At 43.0% G+C, this 18,249-nt stretch overlaps 1 protein-coding gene across 1 annotated transcript in view; it reads right to left on the reverse strand.

Annotated features, from left to right (window-relative positions):
- Positions 1–12,515: 12,515 nt before the first annotated feature.
- The window catches only part of LOC127572631 (15-hydroxyprostaglandin dehydrogenase [NAD(+)]-like), a 50,185-nt gene continuing 44,451 nt past the window's right edge, over positions 12,516–18,249 (reverse strand). Inside the window, 1 exon segment of the mRNA XM_052020099.1 lies at positions 12,516–15,775. Within this exon segment, the coding sequence (XP_051876059.1) occupies positions 15,637–15,775 (139 nt within the window). The 3' untranslated portion in view covers positions 12,516–15,636.

Consider the following 18,249-nt stretch of genomic DNA (forward strand, 5'->3'; position numbering starts at 1 on the left):
AGACATATCCTGCCATTTAATACGTAGTTCAGGACATGCTGTTAATATTCTGGCTGTCTGTATATCCAGCAAGCTATCCCTCAACACTAACAAAACTATTTTGGGCGTCCATTGGGATTTGAACATTTAATGTTCTGCCAGTTGGGATGTACTCCCACAGCAAATAGCTATTGAAACTGTAATTAATCATTTATTGTTGATTTGTGTTTAAAAAGATATAAAATATCACTGTGGACACAATGGAGACACAAGAGACTTTAGATGCTGGAATCTGGAGCAACACACAATCTGCTGGAGGAACTCAGCGGGTCAAGCGGCATCTGTGGGGTGAAAGGGATTGTCGACATCTTGGGTCGAATCCCTGCATCCGGACTGAGAGTGGAGAGGGGAGATGGCCGGTATAAAGAGGAGAAGGGGAGTGGTATGGTGGGAGTCCAAGCTGATTGGCGGATTAAGGAGGGGCGAAAGATGACAGGCAGGTAAAACAGTTGAGACGTAAGAGATTGCAGATGATGGAATCCGGAGCAACACAGAAAAGTGCTGGAGGAACCCAGCAGGTCAGGCAGCATCTACGGAGGGAAATGGACGGTCGACGTTTCTGGTTGAGACCCTTCATCTGGACTGGAAAGAAAGACGAGATAGCCAGCGTAAAAAGGTGGAGGAAAGGGATGGAGAAAGAGCCGGCGGGTGATAGGTGGACCAGGTGAGGGGGTGATCGGCAGGTGAGGGTGGGAATGATGTCAGAAGCTGGGAGGTGATGGGTGGAAGTGACAAAGGGCTGAAGGTGACGGAACATGTTTGGAGAGGATGGTGGAGAATGGAATAAAGGGGAGGAAGGTGAGGAGGGGAACCAGTGGGACGAGTGTGTGGGTGATGGGCAGATGGAGGGGGGAAAGAGAGAGGGTGATGGGGGCCAGTGGGATCAGGAGAAAATGAAGAAGAAAAACAGGGGAAATAGGGGAAAAGGGACAGAGGGGGACTGCTTACCACAAGCTTGAGAATTCGATGTTCATACTGCCAGGTTGGAGACTGCCCCAGTGAAATATGAGGTGATGTTCCTCGAATTTTTGTTTGCCTGTGACCTGGCAGTGGAGGAGGCCGTGGACAGACACGTCAGTGTGGGAATGGGAAGTGGAATTGAAATGGCTGGCCACCGGGAGATGCCGGCTGACAGAGCAGACAGAGCGGAGGTGCTCGACGAAGTGGTCCCCCAAGCTATACTGTTGAGTGTAGGGAGGGGCGAAATAGATTCTCCAGAATGCCTGTTTGTGTTGAATGGACACCTTTATCCCCACCAGCTTCAGCGTCTCCAGTGACTCAGTTCACAGTCACAACAGTACGACTCTATAACCTGAGGACAAGTGCTTTACACTGCTTTAAGTTCTGAAGTGAAGTCACTGTTGAAACGAAAGAAAGGGGAAAATGATCTAATACAACCTTGGGCGTGGGACTTGCAGAACCCTCAGTAACCAACACTAGTGATGCACCTACTGTTCCTGAAAAGGGTCTATATCTTTAAATCCAGCCAATGATGCCATTTGAAGTTGGGGTGGATCAGATCTGAAGACCCACACTCAACGATTCAGGAACAGCTTCTTCCCTTCCACCATCAGATTTCTGAACGGTCCATGAACCCATGAACACTAGGATAAGATATCTGTATTAGTCACATGTACATCGAAACACATAGTGAAATGCATCTTTTGCATAGAGTGTTCTGGGGGCAGCCCACAAGCGTCGCCATGCTTCTGGTGCCAACATAGCACACCCACAGCTTCCTAACCTGTCCGTCTTTGGAATGTGGGAGGAAACCAGAGCACCCGGAGGAAACCCACGCAGACACGGGGAGAACGTACAAACTCCTTACAGAGAGCAGCGGGAATTGAACCTGGGTCGCTGGCGCTGTAATCGTGTTACACTAACCGTTACGCTACCTCATTATTCCTCTTTTGCATTATTTATTTATTTTTGTAACTCAGAGTAATTTTTATGTCTTGCACTGTACTGCTGCCACAAAACATCAAATTTCATAAATTTCATGACATATGTGAGTGATAATAAACCTGATTCTGATTACCAAGCATGCTGTCTAAGTCCTGGTATTGGCAATGGCAGACACCCTGTTCAGGCTGAAGGAGTGGGGCCAGATTGCACTGAACAGATGGTTCAAAAAAATAACAATAGCTGACATCAAACAAATTTCCAACAAGCTGAACAGAGGGAAAGGTGGATTGCTTTGTTTGGGTAGATTTTATTCGGAGTAGAGCATTTAAAAATAGGAAAGGAAGCAGTTGCTTTCAAAGGGAAAAAGGCATCAGTGGGTTCTATGAAGAATTTGAATTATATATTATCTAAATTAGGAGCTACATAAATCACTTAGATTTGTCCATCTACCAGATGTAATGACAATTGCATTGCAATGTTATAAATTAATCACTGTTAATGAGGATTTATTTTTCTCACACTCTTGGACAATGTGATAACTGATTTGTGGAAAAGATTTATTAAGGATACTGAATAGACGTGAAGTGGGTATTTTGATGCTTCAATGAATACCGAAGTCAAAGTCACAGTGGAGTTTATTGTCATATGCACAAGTACATGTGTGCACAGGTGCAATGAAAAACTTACTTGCAGCAGCATCACAGGCACACAGCATCTTATAAGTAACATTCATAAGAAAAACATAAATTAAACATAAATTATACACAATTTTTACAAGAAAGAACACAATTAGATCAAAAAAAAGTTCATTTTAGTGCAAAGTGATCAAAGTGGTCATAATGTTGCTAAACTCTGGTGATTAGGGATGTGCCAGATGGTTCAAGAATCGAATGGTTGAAGGGAATTAGCTGTTCTTGAACCTGGTGGTGTGGGACTTCAAGCTTCTGTACCTCCTGCCCAATGCTAGCTGGGAGAAGATGACATGGCCTGGATGGCAGCAATCTTTGATGATGGATATTGCCTTCCTGAGGCAGTGCTTCTCTAGATACTACCGATGGCGGGGAGGGATGTGCCCGTGATGTATTGGACAAAGTCCACTACTCTCTGCAGCTTCTTACGTTCCTGTGCATTTGTACCCACACCTGATTAAAAGTTTAGAAATTTTGGCCTGCTTTGGAGATGCAGTCCATAGCGTTTTTATTCCCCTACAAGGTAATATTTTTCACTCAGGTAGTTCCATGGGGATTCACCAATCTTCAAACGGAGATGTTGCAGAGTCCAAGCAGGATTCCAAGATGTCCTAATTCACATACTGAGGTCCTTTGGCCCTGGTGTTTGCCCGAAGTGGAGAAGGTACAGAGCTGGTGATATGGCCAAAGACACAGCCAAGGCTGGACTTTATTAACGTTTTGTAACGCTACTTTCTACCAGCTAAGAGCAGAGCTGAGAACAAGAACAGCAGCAGGAGGCTAGATCGGCATTTAGGAATGGGTGGGGAGGCTAGAGACTGGGTGGAAGGAGATGTCCGAGATGTGGAGAGTCCATGAGAAGGCACTGAAGGGTCCATTCCTGCTCTTCCTGGAATAACCTTGTAGAGTTGCCACAGCACTGTTCCTTCTCACGGTTGGGTTTGGGCAACCTGTGGTAAACATCACGGCAGTGATGAGTCTTAAATCTGTCTTCCACACTGAGTCACACTCTCATATTTCACCACAGAGGCACACAGCTACTTGAGTGCAGGGTGGAACAGCAGGTAGCTCTGCTGTCTCACACGTCTTAAGAGTGGGTTCAATCCTGACCTCTGCTGCTGTCTGTGTGGAGTTTGTACGTTCTCCCTGTGACTGCGTGTGTTCCCTCCAGTTTCCTCCCACATCCCAAAGACATGTGGGTTGGTAGGTTAACTGGCCACTGTAAGTTGTCCCAAGTGTACTGAGTTGTAGAATTTGGGGGGAGTTGATGGGAATGTAGTAAAAATAAAATGGGATTGGTGTAAATCTGATGGTGGTCAACAGTGAATTGATGGTTTGAAGGAACCATCGGTGATTTATGATGTCGGAGTACAAGAAGGAGATGGAGAGCTTAGTGACATGGTGTCATGACAACAACCTTTCCCTGAATGTCAGCAGAACAAAAGAGCTGGTCATTGACTTCAGGAAATGGGCCGTGTACACACACCTGTCTACATCAACAGTGCTGAGGTTGAGAGGGTTGGAGTTTCAAGTTCATAGGAATGAACATCACCAATAGCCTGTCCTGGTCCAACCACGTAGACTCCACGGCCAATAGAGCTCACCAGCACTCCTGCTTCCTCAGGAGGCTAAAGAAATTTGGCATGTCCCCTTTGACACTCACCAACTTTTATCGATGCACCATAGAAAGCATCCTATCTGGATGCATCACGGCTTGGTATGGCCACTGCTCTGCCCAGGACCGCAAGAAACTGCAGAGAGTTGTGGACACAGCCCAGCGCATCATGGAAACCAGCCTCCCCTCTGTCTATACCTCTCACTGTCTTGGTAAAGCAGTGAGCATAATCAAAGACCCCACCCACCCGGGTCATTCTCTCTTCTCTCCTCTCCCATCAGGCAGAAGATACAGGAGCGTGAGGGCACATACCACCAGGCTCAAGGACAGCTTCTATCCCACTGTGATAAGACTATTGAACGGTTCCCTTATACAATGAGATGCTCTTGCCCTCATAATCTACCTTGTTATGACTTTGCACCTTATTGTCTACCTGCAATGCACTTCTCTGTAGCTGTGACACTTTATTTTTTATTCTGTTATTGTTGTTACTTTGTACTACCTCAGTGCACTGTGTAATGAATTGACCTGTATGATTGGTATGCAAAACAAGTTTTTCACTGTACCTCGGTACAAGTGAGAATAATAAACTGTTACCAATACCAATACTATATGCCTATCATAGAGGGCAAGTGCCTGAGAGTTGCAGTCCTGTTTTGTACAGTTCCGTGGCTGCATTGGGGGCATCAACCCTTTGTCATACTGTTCTCATAGAATCATAGAAACATTGAGCACAGAAATGGGCCCTTACACTCCACCTCATCCATGCCAACCATGATGCCTACCTACGCCAATCCCATTTACCCACATTACACCTGTATTGCTCTACTCCTTTCCTAACTGTCCAAATGGCTTTTAATGTTCTGAGGGTATCTGCCTCCAGCTCCTTCCAAATATTCTTGACCCTCTGTGTCAAAAAACCTACCTCTCAGATCTCCTTTAAATTTCTCCCCTCCGGTTGTGGAAATTGTAAGTTCTCCCGATGACTGTGTGGGCTTCATCTAGGAGGTTTCAATTTCCAAAGACATGCGAATTGGCCTTTGTAAAATTGCCCCTAGTGTTCAGGTGGGTGGTAAAGTTAATGGGAGTGCAGGGAGAATAGGTTACAGGGAAATTTAATAGGGGAATGGGCTTGGTTTGTGAGCCAGCATGGATTCAATGGACTGAATCACCTCCTTCTATTGGTATTGGTTTATTATTGTCACTTGTACCGAGGTACAGTGAAAAACTTGTCTTGCATACCGATCGTATAGATCAATTCATTATATAGTGTAGTTACATTAAGTTAGTACAGAGTGCATTGAGGTAGTACAGGTAAAAACAGTAACAGCACAGAGTCATAAGAAAAAGATATGTCATAAGAAAATGTGGAAATATGTATTCATGTCAGGGTGGTGTGTGACTTTGTAATCTCTTGTTTGCTCTAAGTGATTGTACCTTCAGTTAATAAGTGACAGCCCCTTTCACTCCCCCTCATATCTTCTCAGCTTTATGGCTTTTCTCCCTTCAGATCTTAAAGTGCTTCTGCTTTACCTGTGATATTAACACCTCCCTCCCACCTCCTTCACTCTCATTGCTCAATGTAGTTTCATTTTCACAGTGCTCTATGTTTGGATAAGAGCGGTGCTTTAGAAATGTTTCAGTAAATTCCCCCAAAATAAGCTGGCCTCGAAAGGCACATACCTGAAGGGGTGTAAATTGTCAGGAAGTTGGAGCAACGTCTGGAGGTTGAAATGATTGATCACCTAACACTTGCCAGCACACCGGGGTCAAGTCTGTTCCTCTTCAGATGGGGACAGCGGATCTTTTTACATGTTAATGTTTAATCTCTTACCGAGAAGTTTGCTCACAATGACAACCCAGACTCCCTGAGTCCTGGTGCCATGGCTGGATAACACACTGAAATCATTGGCATGGAATTTGACTCACAACCTTCAGAATGGACAATTTAGACACCAAGTGCTTCTGTGTTCGAATGGTTGGCTGTAAGAATGGAGTCATTAATCTATTTGGATAAACAGGACTTTTATTGAATTAGGAGGTAAAAAGATTGCTTACAAATGTGTTGAGTACATAGGCACTAAATTTCCCAGGGTGATAATTTCAAGGGCACTTACAGTGGCATGCAAAAGTTTGGGTACCCCTGCTCAAAATTTCTGTTACTGTGAATAGCTAAGCGAGTCAAAGATGACCTGATTTCCAAAAGGCATAAAATTAAAGATGACACATTTCTTTAATATTTTAAGCAAGATTACTTTTTTATTTCCATCTTTTACAGTTTCAAAATAACTAAAAAGGAAAAGGGCCCGAAGCAAAAGTTTGGGCACCCTGCATGGTCAGTAGTTAGTAATATCCCCTTTGTCAAGTATCACAGCTTTAAATGCTTTCTGTAGCCAACTAAGAGTTTTTCAATTCTTGTTTGGGGGATTTTCACCCATTCTTCCTTGCAAAAGTCTTTTAGTTCTGTGAAATTCTTGGGCCGTCTTGCATGCACTGCTCTTTTGAGGTCTATCCACAGGTTCTTGGTGATACTTAGGTCGGGGGACTGTGAGGGACATGGCAAAACCTTCAGCTTGTGCCTCTTGAAGTAGTCCATTGTGGATTTTGAGGTGTGTTTAAGATCGTTATCCTGTTGTAGAAGCCATCGTCTTTTCATCTTCAGCTTTCTTACAGACGATGTGATGTTTGCTTCCAGGATTTGCTGGTATTTAATTGAATTCATTCTTCCCTCTACCAGTGAAATGTTCCCCGTGCCACTGGCTGCAACACAAGCCCAAAGCATGATTGATCTATCCCCGTGCCAAACTTTCCTGCATCCTCACCATAAAATTCAGCATCAGAAGTTTGCAAAAGAACATCTAAAGAAGCCTAATGCGTTAGAAACAAGTCCTGTGGACTGATGAAGTTAAAATAGAACTTTTTGGCCCCAATTGGCAAAGGTATGTTTGGAGAAAAAAGGGTGCAGAATTTCATGAAAAGAACTCCTCTCCAACTGTTAAGCATGGGGATAGATCGATCATGCTTTGGGCTTGTGTTGCAGCCAGTGGCATGGGGAACATTTCACTGGTAGAGGGAAGAATGAATTCAATTAAATACCAGCAAATCCTGGAAGCAAACATCACACCGTCTGTAAAAAAGCTGAAGATGAAAAGACGATGGCTTCTACAACAGGATAATGATCCTAAACACACCTCAAAATCCACAATGGACTACCTCAAGAGGCACAAGCTGAAGGTTTTGCCATGGCCCTCACAGTCCCCCGACCTAAACATCACCGAAAATCTGTGGATAGACCTCAAAAGAGCAGTGCATGCAAAACGACCCAAGAATCTTACAGAACTAAAAGCCTTTTGCAAGGAAGAATGGGTGAAAATCCCCCAAACAAGAATTGAAAGACTCTTAGCTGGCTTCAGAAAGTGTTTACAAGCTGTGATACTTGCCCAAAGGGGTGTTACTGACCATGCAGGGTGCCCAAACTTTTGCTTCGGGCCCTTTTCCTTTTTTGATATTTTGAAATTGTAAAAGATGGAAATAAAAAAAGTAATCTTGCTTAAAATATTAAAGAAATGTGTCATCTTTAACTTTATGCCTTTTGGAAATCAGGTCATCTTTCACTTGCTTAGCTATTCACAGTAACAGAAATTTTGAGCAGGTGGGCCCAAACTTTTGCATGCCACTGTATGTTGTACTGTTCCAGTAGTTTTAACAGGAGGAGATAATAAAGATCCCATATCAATAGATCCTTGTGCTACTTTGTATAAAGGTTGTCCTGATTAGACATGGTAATAATCAGGTATTACCACGTCTAATACTTGCAGAGCAAGTTTTTACATAGAGAGTGGTGGGTGTCTGGAACGCACTGCCAGAAGTGGTAGTGGAAGCAGATATGATAGTGGCTTTCAAGAGGCTTTTTGATAGGCACATGAATATGCAGGGAATAGAGGGATAGGGAATGATGTGCAGGCAAGAAGGGATTGGTTTAATTTGGCATCAGGCTCTGCACTGGCATTGTGGGCCGAAGACCCTGTTCCTGTGCTGCACTGATCTATGTTCCATGTTCTATTTTTGCGTGAACTTCAGTTATTAATTAAGAAATGAAGATCATTGACTTTGCCGACATCATCCCATTCATGAATCGTCCAGGAAAATGACACCCTAGCAGAGGTGAATAATGCCTGATCGAATTTCCCAATGGACGAAACTTCAAAAGAGATGGCGCAATCATGTTAAAACATAAAAGTCATTTTGCAGCTAAAAACCAGGTGCAGTCAGGTCCAATTTCGAGGCAAACTTTTTCCCAGACTGAAAAGCACAAGCTGCTTCAGTCTTTCCATATAACTTAATCCAAGAACACTACTTCATTATTCCTTTATTTGCACTATTTATTTATTTTTGTAATTTATAATAATTTCATGTCTTTGCACTGCACTGCTGCCCCAAAACAACAACTTTCATGTAACATAAGTCAGTGATAATAAACCTGATTCTGATTCTGATTCTCATGGACTAATCTTAATCTGTACTCCCCCACGGTGATTTAGTAGCCTGACTGTGGCCACTACATTCGAGTGTTAACTGGAGCTCCATAACCTGCCTTAGCCATGGAATTAAAGGATGTGCAGTAGGTGTGTGTCTCTGTGTCCAAGGTGGAGCACACAATCCAAGATGGAGAGTACCCAGAGATCTGGAAAATTTCACCAGATGTTTTAAGTGCTAATAGTCTCCAAGGTGTGTGCCCAAGATGATGTCCAGAGATCCAGTGCTGGCTAAGATTGTTTTGAGTACAAAATGCCATCTTGGTAAAGGAGTTAAAGGCACTGCCTGGAGAACCAAAAAGCAGCTAATTGTCACCTAAAGAGACTGCTGAAGTCCACTGGGAGGATCCATGGCTTTCTGGTCGTTAGTGGTTCAACAGATGCCCTCACCTACCAGCTGGAAATGTAGTCATCCTTTAAGTTGATTTCCAGTTCTCCGTGAACCAATAATCACCATTTCATGTTCACAATTGCTGAAGCTGTGAGACTTGACTCCGAAACACATCAGTGGACATTCCTGGGACACATTGGAAAGTCTTCTGCGACACTCAGGCAACATTTATTCCAGAAATTCTCTAAAAATTTCAAGTGCTTTGTTTTGCCATTGGATCATGCTCTGGGCCTCTCTCAGTTAGGACAGGGGCAGAGAAAAGAACACGAGTTCAGACAAATCAGTGCCAACTTTTGTGAGAAAGGGGGCATCCCTTCTCTATCAGAAGTCTTCCACTACATCTGGCTGAGCTGTGTTTGATTTGCTCTGTGCCTCCCTTCCCTAGACCCTGACACATCCTGAAACTTCTCACCTTTATGGTCTAATGAAAGCACATACACTGCACCGCAAAGTCTGTGTGCTAGACCCACTGTCTTCTGATTAGCCACTCCAGGCAAGTCCAAATTATGATAATTAATAACAAAACCAAAAATTGTATTCTTGATTTCCAGCAGATGGGTCTTTGTAGCATTGCACCTATTTTGTCCCTGTTTTCACCTACAAGCCAAAAGAAACCCCTGTGCCTTGGTGACTCAAACTGGACTTAGTACTTAAGGTGTAACCTGAGTAGTTGACCCTAGAGTTTGGATAAAACTCCTTCTAACTTTACATTTTCTGCTTCGGTTGTGTGTGAATGGAAGAACAAGATCGGGCTGTTCATTTTCTCAAACTGATCATTTAATTTGTTCAACATCATTTACCCACTTTGGTTACATCTCCCCTAAAGCTTTCACCTAACCAACATCTCTGAACCTTATTTTCAATATAGAGTCATAGAGTATTACAGCACAGAAACAGACCCTTTGGCCCATCTAGTCCATGCCAACCTGATGTTCCGCCTAGTCACATTTACCTGCACCCAAAACATATCCCTCCAAATCCCTCCCATCCATGTACCTATCTAAACCACTCTTAAATATTACAATTGAACCCGCATCTACCACTTCTGCTGGCAGCTCGTTCCACACTCGCACCACCTTCTGAGGGAAGAAGTTCCTCTTCAGGTTCCCCTTAATTATTCCTAGAAGTAAACATCATCAATAGCCTGCCCTGGTCCAACCATGAAGATGCCACGGCCAAGAAATCTCACCAGTGCCTCTACTTCCTCAGGAGGTTAAAGAAATTTGGCATGTCCCCTTTGACACTCACCAACTTTTATTGATGCACCATAGAAAGCATCCTACCTGAATGCATCACAGCTTGGTATGGCAACTGCTCCGCCCGGGACCACAAGAAACTTTTGCTTTTGATTCTTCAGCTCAACAGATTTTTGCAGAAAGTGTCAAATGTTTACTGGTACTACCCCAGTGATCAGGCACTAGTTTTACTCTGCTATCAGATTCCTCTCCTATCAGATTCCTTCTTCTTCAGCCTTTTCCCTCTTCCACCTAACACCTCCCAGCTTCTAACATCATTCCCTTTTACCCTCCCTCCCCCACCCGCCTACCTTCCCCCTCTCACCTGGACTCACCTATCACCCGCCAGCTCGTGCTCCTCCCCCTCAGCCCACCTTTTTATTCTGGCTTCTGTCTTCTTCCTTTTGTCGTGATGGTCTCGGCCCGAATCGTCGACTGTTCACTTCCCTCCATAGATGGGAAATGACATGAGATAGGACACCGACACTGGGAGAATGTGCTCTGGAGATCAAGATTGAACTTGGGTCGCTAGACCTGTGAGGTTAACAAACCCTGCTGTCTCTGCCCTAACTCGCACTATATCCCTTTCAGCTTTATCAAAAGTTTATCAGTGCTTGTTGGCCCACATGATCAGCCAACTAAGCAATGGCTTGCTGCATTAAAAAGAATCGCACATGTGGCCACAGATCCATTTACCAGTTACCCTATCTTTGTGTACTGATTCATGTGCCACCGGAAAGAAGTTTCCCCTTGTTTGCTCTGTCGATTTTGAACACCTTTGCCTAAATGCTTAACCTTCATTGTTTCCCTTGTAAAGCACCATGATTGAAGACCTTCAGCCCTGGTAGTATTCCCATAAATCTTTCCTGCACCCTCCCTATCCTTCTTTAATGACAAGAGCACAATACTATGACTGGGGTCAAACAAGTATTTTCTCTTGGTTTCTGTATCTTCTATCACATCTAATGTCTCCTTCACAAGAGAGAAAAATAAACTTTGTATAAAAGCAATTTGTTTGCTCTCTGTAAATTATTAAAGTGCTGAGAAGCACAGTCATTCCCACTGTTAGCTGGATTCTGGAGCTGTGAAAAACAGTTCTATTAATAGAGTGAATGTACGAACCCTTGTTAAATTCACACTGTGTTCATCCAACTTTTCATGTTAAATGAAATAAAGCTTTCACTAAATAGACTGGAGAATTTGATACAAGCCCAATTAATTGAGATCAGCACAAGTGCTTCTGAGAGATATTAGTCCTTAACAATCACGTTTGGTGGTATTCACCCTGTTTTATTACTACTATCGGTAGTATCTACATGAGGTGCTACTTCTAGAAGGCAACATCTATCATCAAAGATCCCTACCCTCTGGGCCATGCCATCTTCTCACAGCTACCATCGGGCAGGAGGTACAGAAGCCTGAAGTCCCACACCAGCAGGTTCAAGAACAGCCACTTCCCTTCAACCATTTGGTTCTTGAACCAACCGGCACAACCCTAATCACTACCTCAGTAAAGCAACACTATGACCACTTTGCACTACAATGTACTTTGTTATTTTTTGTTCTAATTGTGTTCCTCCTTGTATGATTTACATATAATTTATGCTTTTCTTGTGAATGTTGCGTATCAGATGCTATGTGCCTGTGATGCTGCTGCAAGTAAGTTTTTCATTGCACCTGCACACACATGCATATAACAATAAACTCGACTTTGACTCTTTTGTTATGCTTGCTTAATGCAGAAATAAAGATTGAGATAGTTGGCTGCCACCTATTTTTGCAATACACTGGTGTACACAGTCCCCTACCACAACTGCCCACTTAAGTGCAGTGGGTGGTACTGACAACAGGCTGTTGGCACACATCAAGGTCCCAGACAGGGCAACAAGATACATTTTCAGTGGTTGTGTGTGTGGGAGGAATATTGGTTGCTTTCTCCCTGTGACTGCGTGTGTTTCCTCCGGGTGCTCTGGTTTCCTCCCACATTCCAAAGACGTATGGGTTAGTAGGTTAAGATGAGTATAATTGGGCAGTGCGGGCTCATTGGGCCAGAAGAGCCTGTTACCGTGCTGTGTAAATAAAGTTTAAAAGCAAAAAGAATCATTTCATTATCTTATATTTTACAGTCCAATGTGTGACATCACTGTCATTATGACAACTAGCTTTAATATAGTTCAACTGATCAATCTAAATTTACAACAGTTAAGACAGTACAGTATGATTTTATTGCAAAGAAACACAGAGAAATTTTATTTTCTTCGAACAGTTTTGGCAATTCACCTATATATTATGGAGTTCTAGCATGGAAACAGGCCCTTCGGCCCAACTGGTCCAAGATTCCCATCTAAGCTAGTCCCACTTGCCCGTGTTTGGCCCATATCCCACTAAACTTTTCCTATCCATGTACTTGTCCAAGTGACTTTTAAATGTTGTTAATGTACCTGCCTCAACCACCCTGTTGATAGAATATTCTGCAGGAATGGGTTATGATATCCAGGATGAACTTCCTTCTCTCACAGGGCAGACTTTTGGTGCACCAGAGCTGTGTGGGTTCTGTAAAATCCCCTCATCGTTCTCTGAGTAGGTTGTGTAAATGTCATCTCAGTACATTCGGTACAGTCCCGTGTTACAGAGGGGTTGTGTTCCTAGAAAACATTGTTCATCGTGATTTCCGTAACGCAAACCCTTGACAAAAATAGAGAAAATTTGTTGTTTCTTTCACACTTTATTTTGTCTAACATAAATTCCGTAAGAGCGAGTTTTTATTCTGTATCTCAACTTTTTTGTGAATTCTGTAAGGGCGGGTTTTCATTACATGAACTGCAGTAACATGGGGGTACTTTATACTTATCTATTCATAAGGTGTGAGCTTTGCTGGCATTTGCTGTCGATTCCTGAATCGACCAGACTGGGTGGCTTGCTGTGCCTCCTCAGAGAGCAGTTAATCATATTGGTGGGTCATAAGATATCCTTCCCTATATATTAATAAACCAGATAGATTTTTAACAACAGTCTGGCAATGTGTGGTCACCATTACTGACATTGGCTTTTTATTCCAGATTTAGTTAATTGAATTTAAATTTCCCACCTTCTGCAGAGAAATTCAAAGTCCACAACCCACATCTCTGGATTCTAGACAAGGAACCTAACTACTTTGTGACTGTACTTGACCTGAACACACATCACAGACATAATCTTAACCTCAGCCATCTCTCATGAATATGGTGAGATGGGGTGTGATACTGGTTCTACTCTGCAGCCACTGTGGAGGAATACTGAATGGGACGTAAAACTTACTTCTCCTCTGACCCCACCGCTTTCTCATCCTCTAAATTACGATCAAATAATTCCCCTTCCCTCCATCAAACTGCCCACCTAACATTTGGGCAAAGATAGTTAAAAAAAAGACCAGTTTATAAGCTTAAAACTTCTTCACACTTCGCTTTTCCATCAATTATGAAAATAAAAGACCTTGTGAAAGCCTGGTAACGTTATCAGTGAAGAACAATCAAGGAGTTTGATATCTGCTGTTTACAGAGTTAAGGTATTTGGTTTGAACAAGTTAATGTTAATCACTTCAAATTACTTTTGCAGCCTTTGTTAAAAGATAGGCTACAGTAATCTTTGGTCCCAATGTGAAAATTACACCATTAGGAAGCAGCAGGAGATAGCGTGACTTTAAATGTCAAAAAAATACACTTGCTGGTTATCAATCTCATTATCCAGAAGCATGTGATTCTCAAGCCTTGATTTTTACTTGTGGCCTGATGAAAAAAATAACTGGTAGGGAGGGAAGAGGAAGAAAGAACAATTTTAGCAGAATAGGTTGGAGGGTGTTATATTCTCTTTTCCTAGATTAACCTACTGGAAGCTGAAATGCTTAGACATATTGTTTTCAGATCTCTCTATGGTCCTGGCCCCTCTTTATTAACCCAGGCCTGCATCCCTTCCAAATTATCTGCACTCTTCCAATTTTGGCCAACCTCAATTTCCTTCACACCATGTTTTGAAGGCCACGCCTTCAGTGCCCAAGGCCCTGAACTCTGTTTTCCCCTCCTTTGAGCTCTCTGCCTCTCATGTCCTTTAAGGCCAAGTGTTAGGGGCAGTAACACAGTGAAAGCTGACCAGGGTGTGATACTGACCTTAGGTGCTGTCTGCATGGAATCTGCATGTTCTCCCTGTGACTGCCTGGGTTTCCCAAAGATGTGCAGGTTGGCAGATTAATTGGCTGCTGTAAATGACCCATAGTGTGTGGATGAGCGGTAGAATCTGGGAGGTGTTGATGGGAATGTGGGAAGAAAAGGTTACAGAAGACACTGGTGGGGAATGGGATTACTTTGTGAGCTGACAGAGACTTGATGGGCCAAAATAGCTTCCTTCCATGACGTCAGGAAATATTAAAATCAATGCTTTTCTCCATTCCTAATCTCAAGGATAAAGGAAATATCTTTACATTGCCCCATTTTCTTTCATGGGAATCATATTTTGCCATTAGGACAGAAGTTCTAAATCTTTGTCCCTCAAGAAGTCTTGAACTCAGTGTCTGGAATTCTCCAATACATGGGACAGCTGGCAAAGAACGTCTACCCTTTCGACTCTTCCAGGGAGTTAGTTGGTAAACAGCACTCAACAATGCAGAGGGCTGTTCTCTGCAGCTTCTATGGGTCTAATCATGGGTCTAATCTTTGGTGCTGCTGTAATGAGGTGTACTACCATAGGGATTTTCAGTCTTGCAAAGATCGATCTCATGGAAACCTTATCTCCCCCTCCTCTAAAATACCTTCTAAAACCGATGTTTCCACTGGAGTTTTGAGTCACTTTTTCTAATACTTTGCATTCGTCGTTATATTAAAGGCACCTTGTGAATAAAAACAAGCTTTGATTTTGATGCGATTTGTATGATAATCTGTCATTTTAGCCTGAAGTTTGAATGGGTCTGGAGTTCTTCTGCAGTATACAATGCGCAGATAACCTTGTCAATAGAAAGAGCATCAAAAATTGCTCTCAGTTAGCTTAAATCAAAATTAGTTGAAGGAATCCACAATGATCTTGCATTCCATGACTGCATAAACACAATTAAGTTATAAATAAGTTAAGACAGGAATGAATGTGCACTATTGGTGGCACATGTGCCAAAGCACAGTTTTTCACTTCACGCTCTCCCCCGCTGAGTTCACAGCCAGGAACAGCGCATTCCCGGCAAGGCCCGGCACTTCTTGGCGATGGTTTACTTTAGTTCTGGCTGAATCAGTGCTGATTCATAGGTTTCAAAGTGGATTCCCTTCGTCTTGGTTATCCTCATTACGGCCCCATTCAAGTCTTCCTCTTGAATTATCTTCATCAGTCCCTGAACAATTAATGAAGGGCTGCAAATGGCAAAAAAAACTGATGATAACACGTATTTTCATTTGCATGTACAGATACACTAAGTCCCTATTTAGCAATTTGTGCCCCCACCTGTCCCCCGCCGAGCCTGTTCTACCATTCAAAGGGCAGGCAGCATAGTAGTGTAGCAGTTAGCGTAATGCTATTACAGTGCCAGCAACCTGGGTTCAATACTGGCTACTGTCTGTAAGGAGTTTGTACGTTCTCCCCGTGTCGGCGTGGGTTTCCTCCAGGTGCTCCAGTTTCCTCCCACAATCCAAAGACGTACGGGTTAGGAAGTTGTGGGCGTGCTATGTTGGCGCCGGAAGTGTGGCGACACTTGCGGGCTGCCCCCAGAACATTCTACGCAAAAGATGTATTTCACTGTGCATTTCGTTGTACATGTGACCAATAAAGATCTTATCTTATTTTATAAAGTCATGACTGATCTATCAGCTACCTCTGTGACCTAGAAACTGGATACCACCTTTTTGTTAAATGTGTCTTGTGCTAATCTCAAATCAAGGATCATTTGACAAATAATGTGAAAGGAGGACATCTTCACTTTAATAAATTGTTTTCCTGATTCTATCTCATTCAGAGAGTGACCTGCACACTTACATACAGTACCTGGAATGTGCTACCAGAGAAGGAGGTAGAATAAGATATACGTATTTACTACATTTAACCAGCCTCCCTTCTATTGATTCTACCTACACTTCCTGCTGCCTTGGGAAAGCAGTCAACATAATCAAGGACCCCTCCCACCCCGGTCACTCTCTCTTCTCCCCTCTCTGATTGGGCAGAAGATACAAAAGCCTGAGGGCACATACCACCAGGCTCAAGGACAGCTTCTATCCCACTGTGAATGGACCTCTCATAGGCTGAAAGATGAACTCTTGATCTCCCAAACTACCTTATCGTGGTCTTTGCACTTTATTTGTCTACCTGCCCTGTACATTTTCTGTGACACCATAACTGTCCAACTATTTTTTAAATGTTGTTATTGTACCTGCCTCAACTACTTCCTCTGGCAGCTCGTTCCAAATACACACTACTCTCTGGGCTGATCTGGTCCTTTTTAAATTTTTTCCTTGTTCACTGTGAAACTGTAACACTATATTCTGCATTCTGTTTTCCTTTTTACTACCTCAATGTACTTACGTATAGCATGATCTGTCTGGATGGCACGCAAAACAAAAGCTTTTCACTGTATCTAGGTACATGTGACAATAATAAATCAATAAATAAAAGAGCCAGACACTTAAGTAAGCAAGGCTTAGAAGGATACAGCAGGGAGATAGGATTAGTGTAGATGGGCAAAACGGTCGGCACAGGTATGGTGGGCTGCTGTATGACACTGACTCTATGGCTCCTGATCGCTCTGGCAGGCTGATGTGGGAAAATGGGGAGAAAGTGAGAGAATGGAGCAGGGAAGGTGGAGACAACAGTCTAGTCTTCTTAGGGAGACCCCACCCACCCGGGACATTCTCTCTTCTTTCCTCTTCCATCGGGTAGAAGATACAGGAGCCTGAGGGCACGTACCACCAGACTTAAGGACAGATTCTACCCCACTGTGATAAGACTGTTGGACAGTTCCCTTATACAATGAGATGGACCCTGACCTCACGATCTACCTTGTTGTGACCTCGCACCTTATTGCACTGCACTTTCTCTGTAACTGTGACACTTTACTCTGTACTGTTATTGTTTTTACCTGTACTACCTTAATGTACTCTGTACTAACTCAATGTAACTGCACTGTAATGAATTGACCTGTACGATCAGTTTGTAAGACAAGCTTTTCACTGTACCTCGGTACAAGTGACAATAATAAACCAATACCAATACCAATACCCTACCCAGTGGAGTGGCATGATCATGTCCCTGCTGCATGTTGGTGTTTCACTTCCTCTGATTTTACCATCTGCTGAAACACCTAACCCTGCCTTGAAAGTGGTGGTAAAATGTCTACAAGGGAAGAGGGATAGACCAATCAGCCTCTCAACTTGGTAAGCCATTCAGTTAGACCTTCACACTTAAACAACCTTCCCACCTTTTTCAAGTCAGAGATCAATAGATATTAAGGGAATCAAGAGTGTAGCAAAGTGTTGCTGAAGCAAATGATTAGCCAAGATCTTGGTAGTGGAAAGCAGGCTGTAACTGTGACACTTTATTCTGCACTCTGTGATTGTTTTACCCTGTACTACCTCAATGCACTGTGTAATGAACTGATCTGTATGAACGGTATCCAAGACAAGTTTTTCACTGTACCTCGGTACATGTGATGATAATAAATCAATTTACCAGGCACAACAGACTCAATGGACTATTCTTTCTTCAATTTCTTATGTTATGTTCTTATGTTACTACCATATTCATCATTGTGGTTTCCCCAGCAAAAATCTATTGATCTTACTTTTGCAAATGGCTAACATGAGGAGGCATAATCTTAAGGTGATTGGAGGAAGGTATA

Source organism: Pristis pectinata, chromosome 7, assembly GCF_009764475.1.
Source record: "Pristis pectinata isolate sPriPec2 chromosome 7, sPriPec2.1.pri, whole genome shotgun sequence".
Lineage (NCBI taxonomy): Eukaryota > Metazoa > Chordata > Chondrichthyes > Rhinopristiformes > Pristidae > Pristis > Pristis pectinata.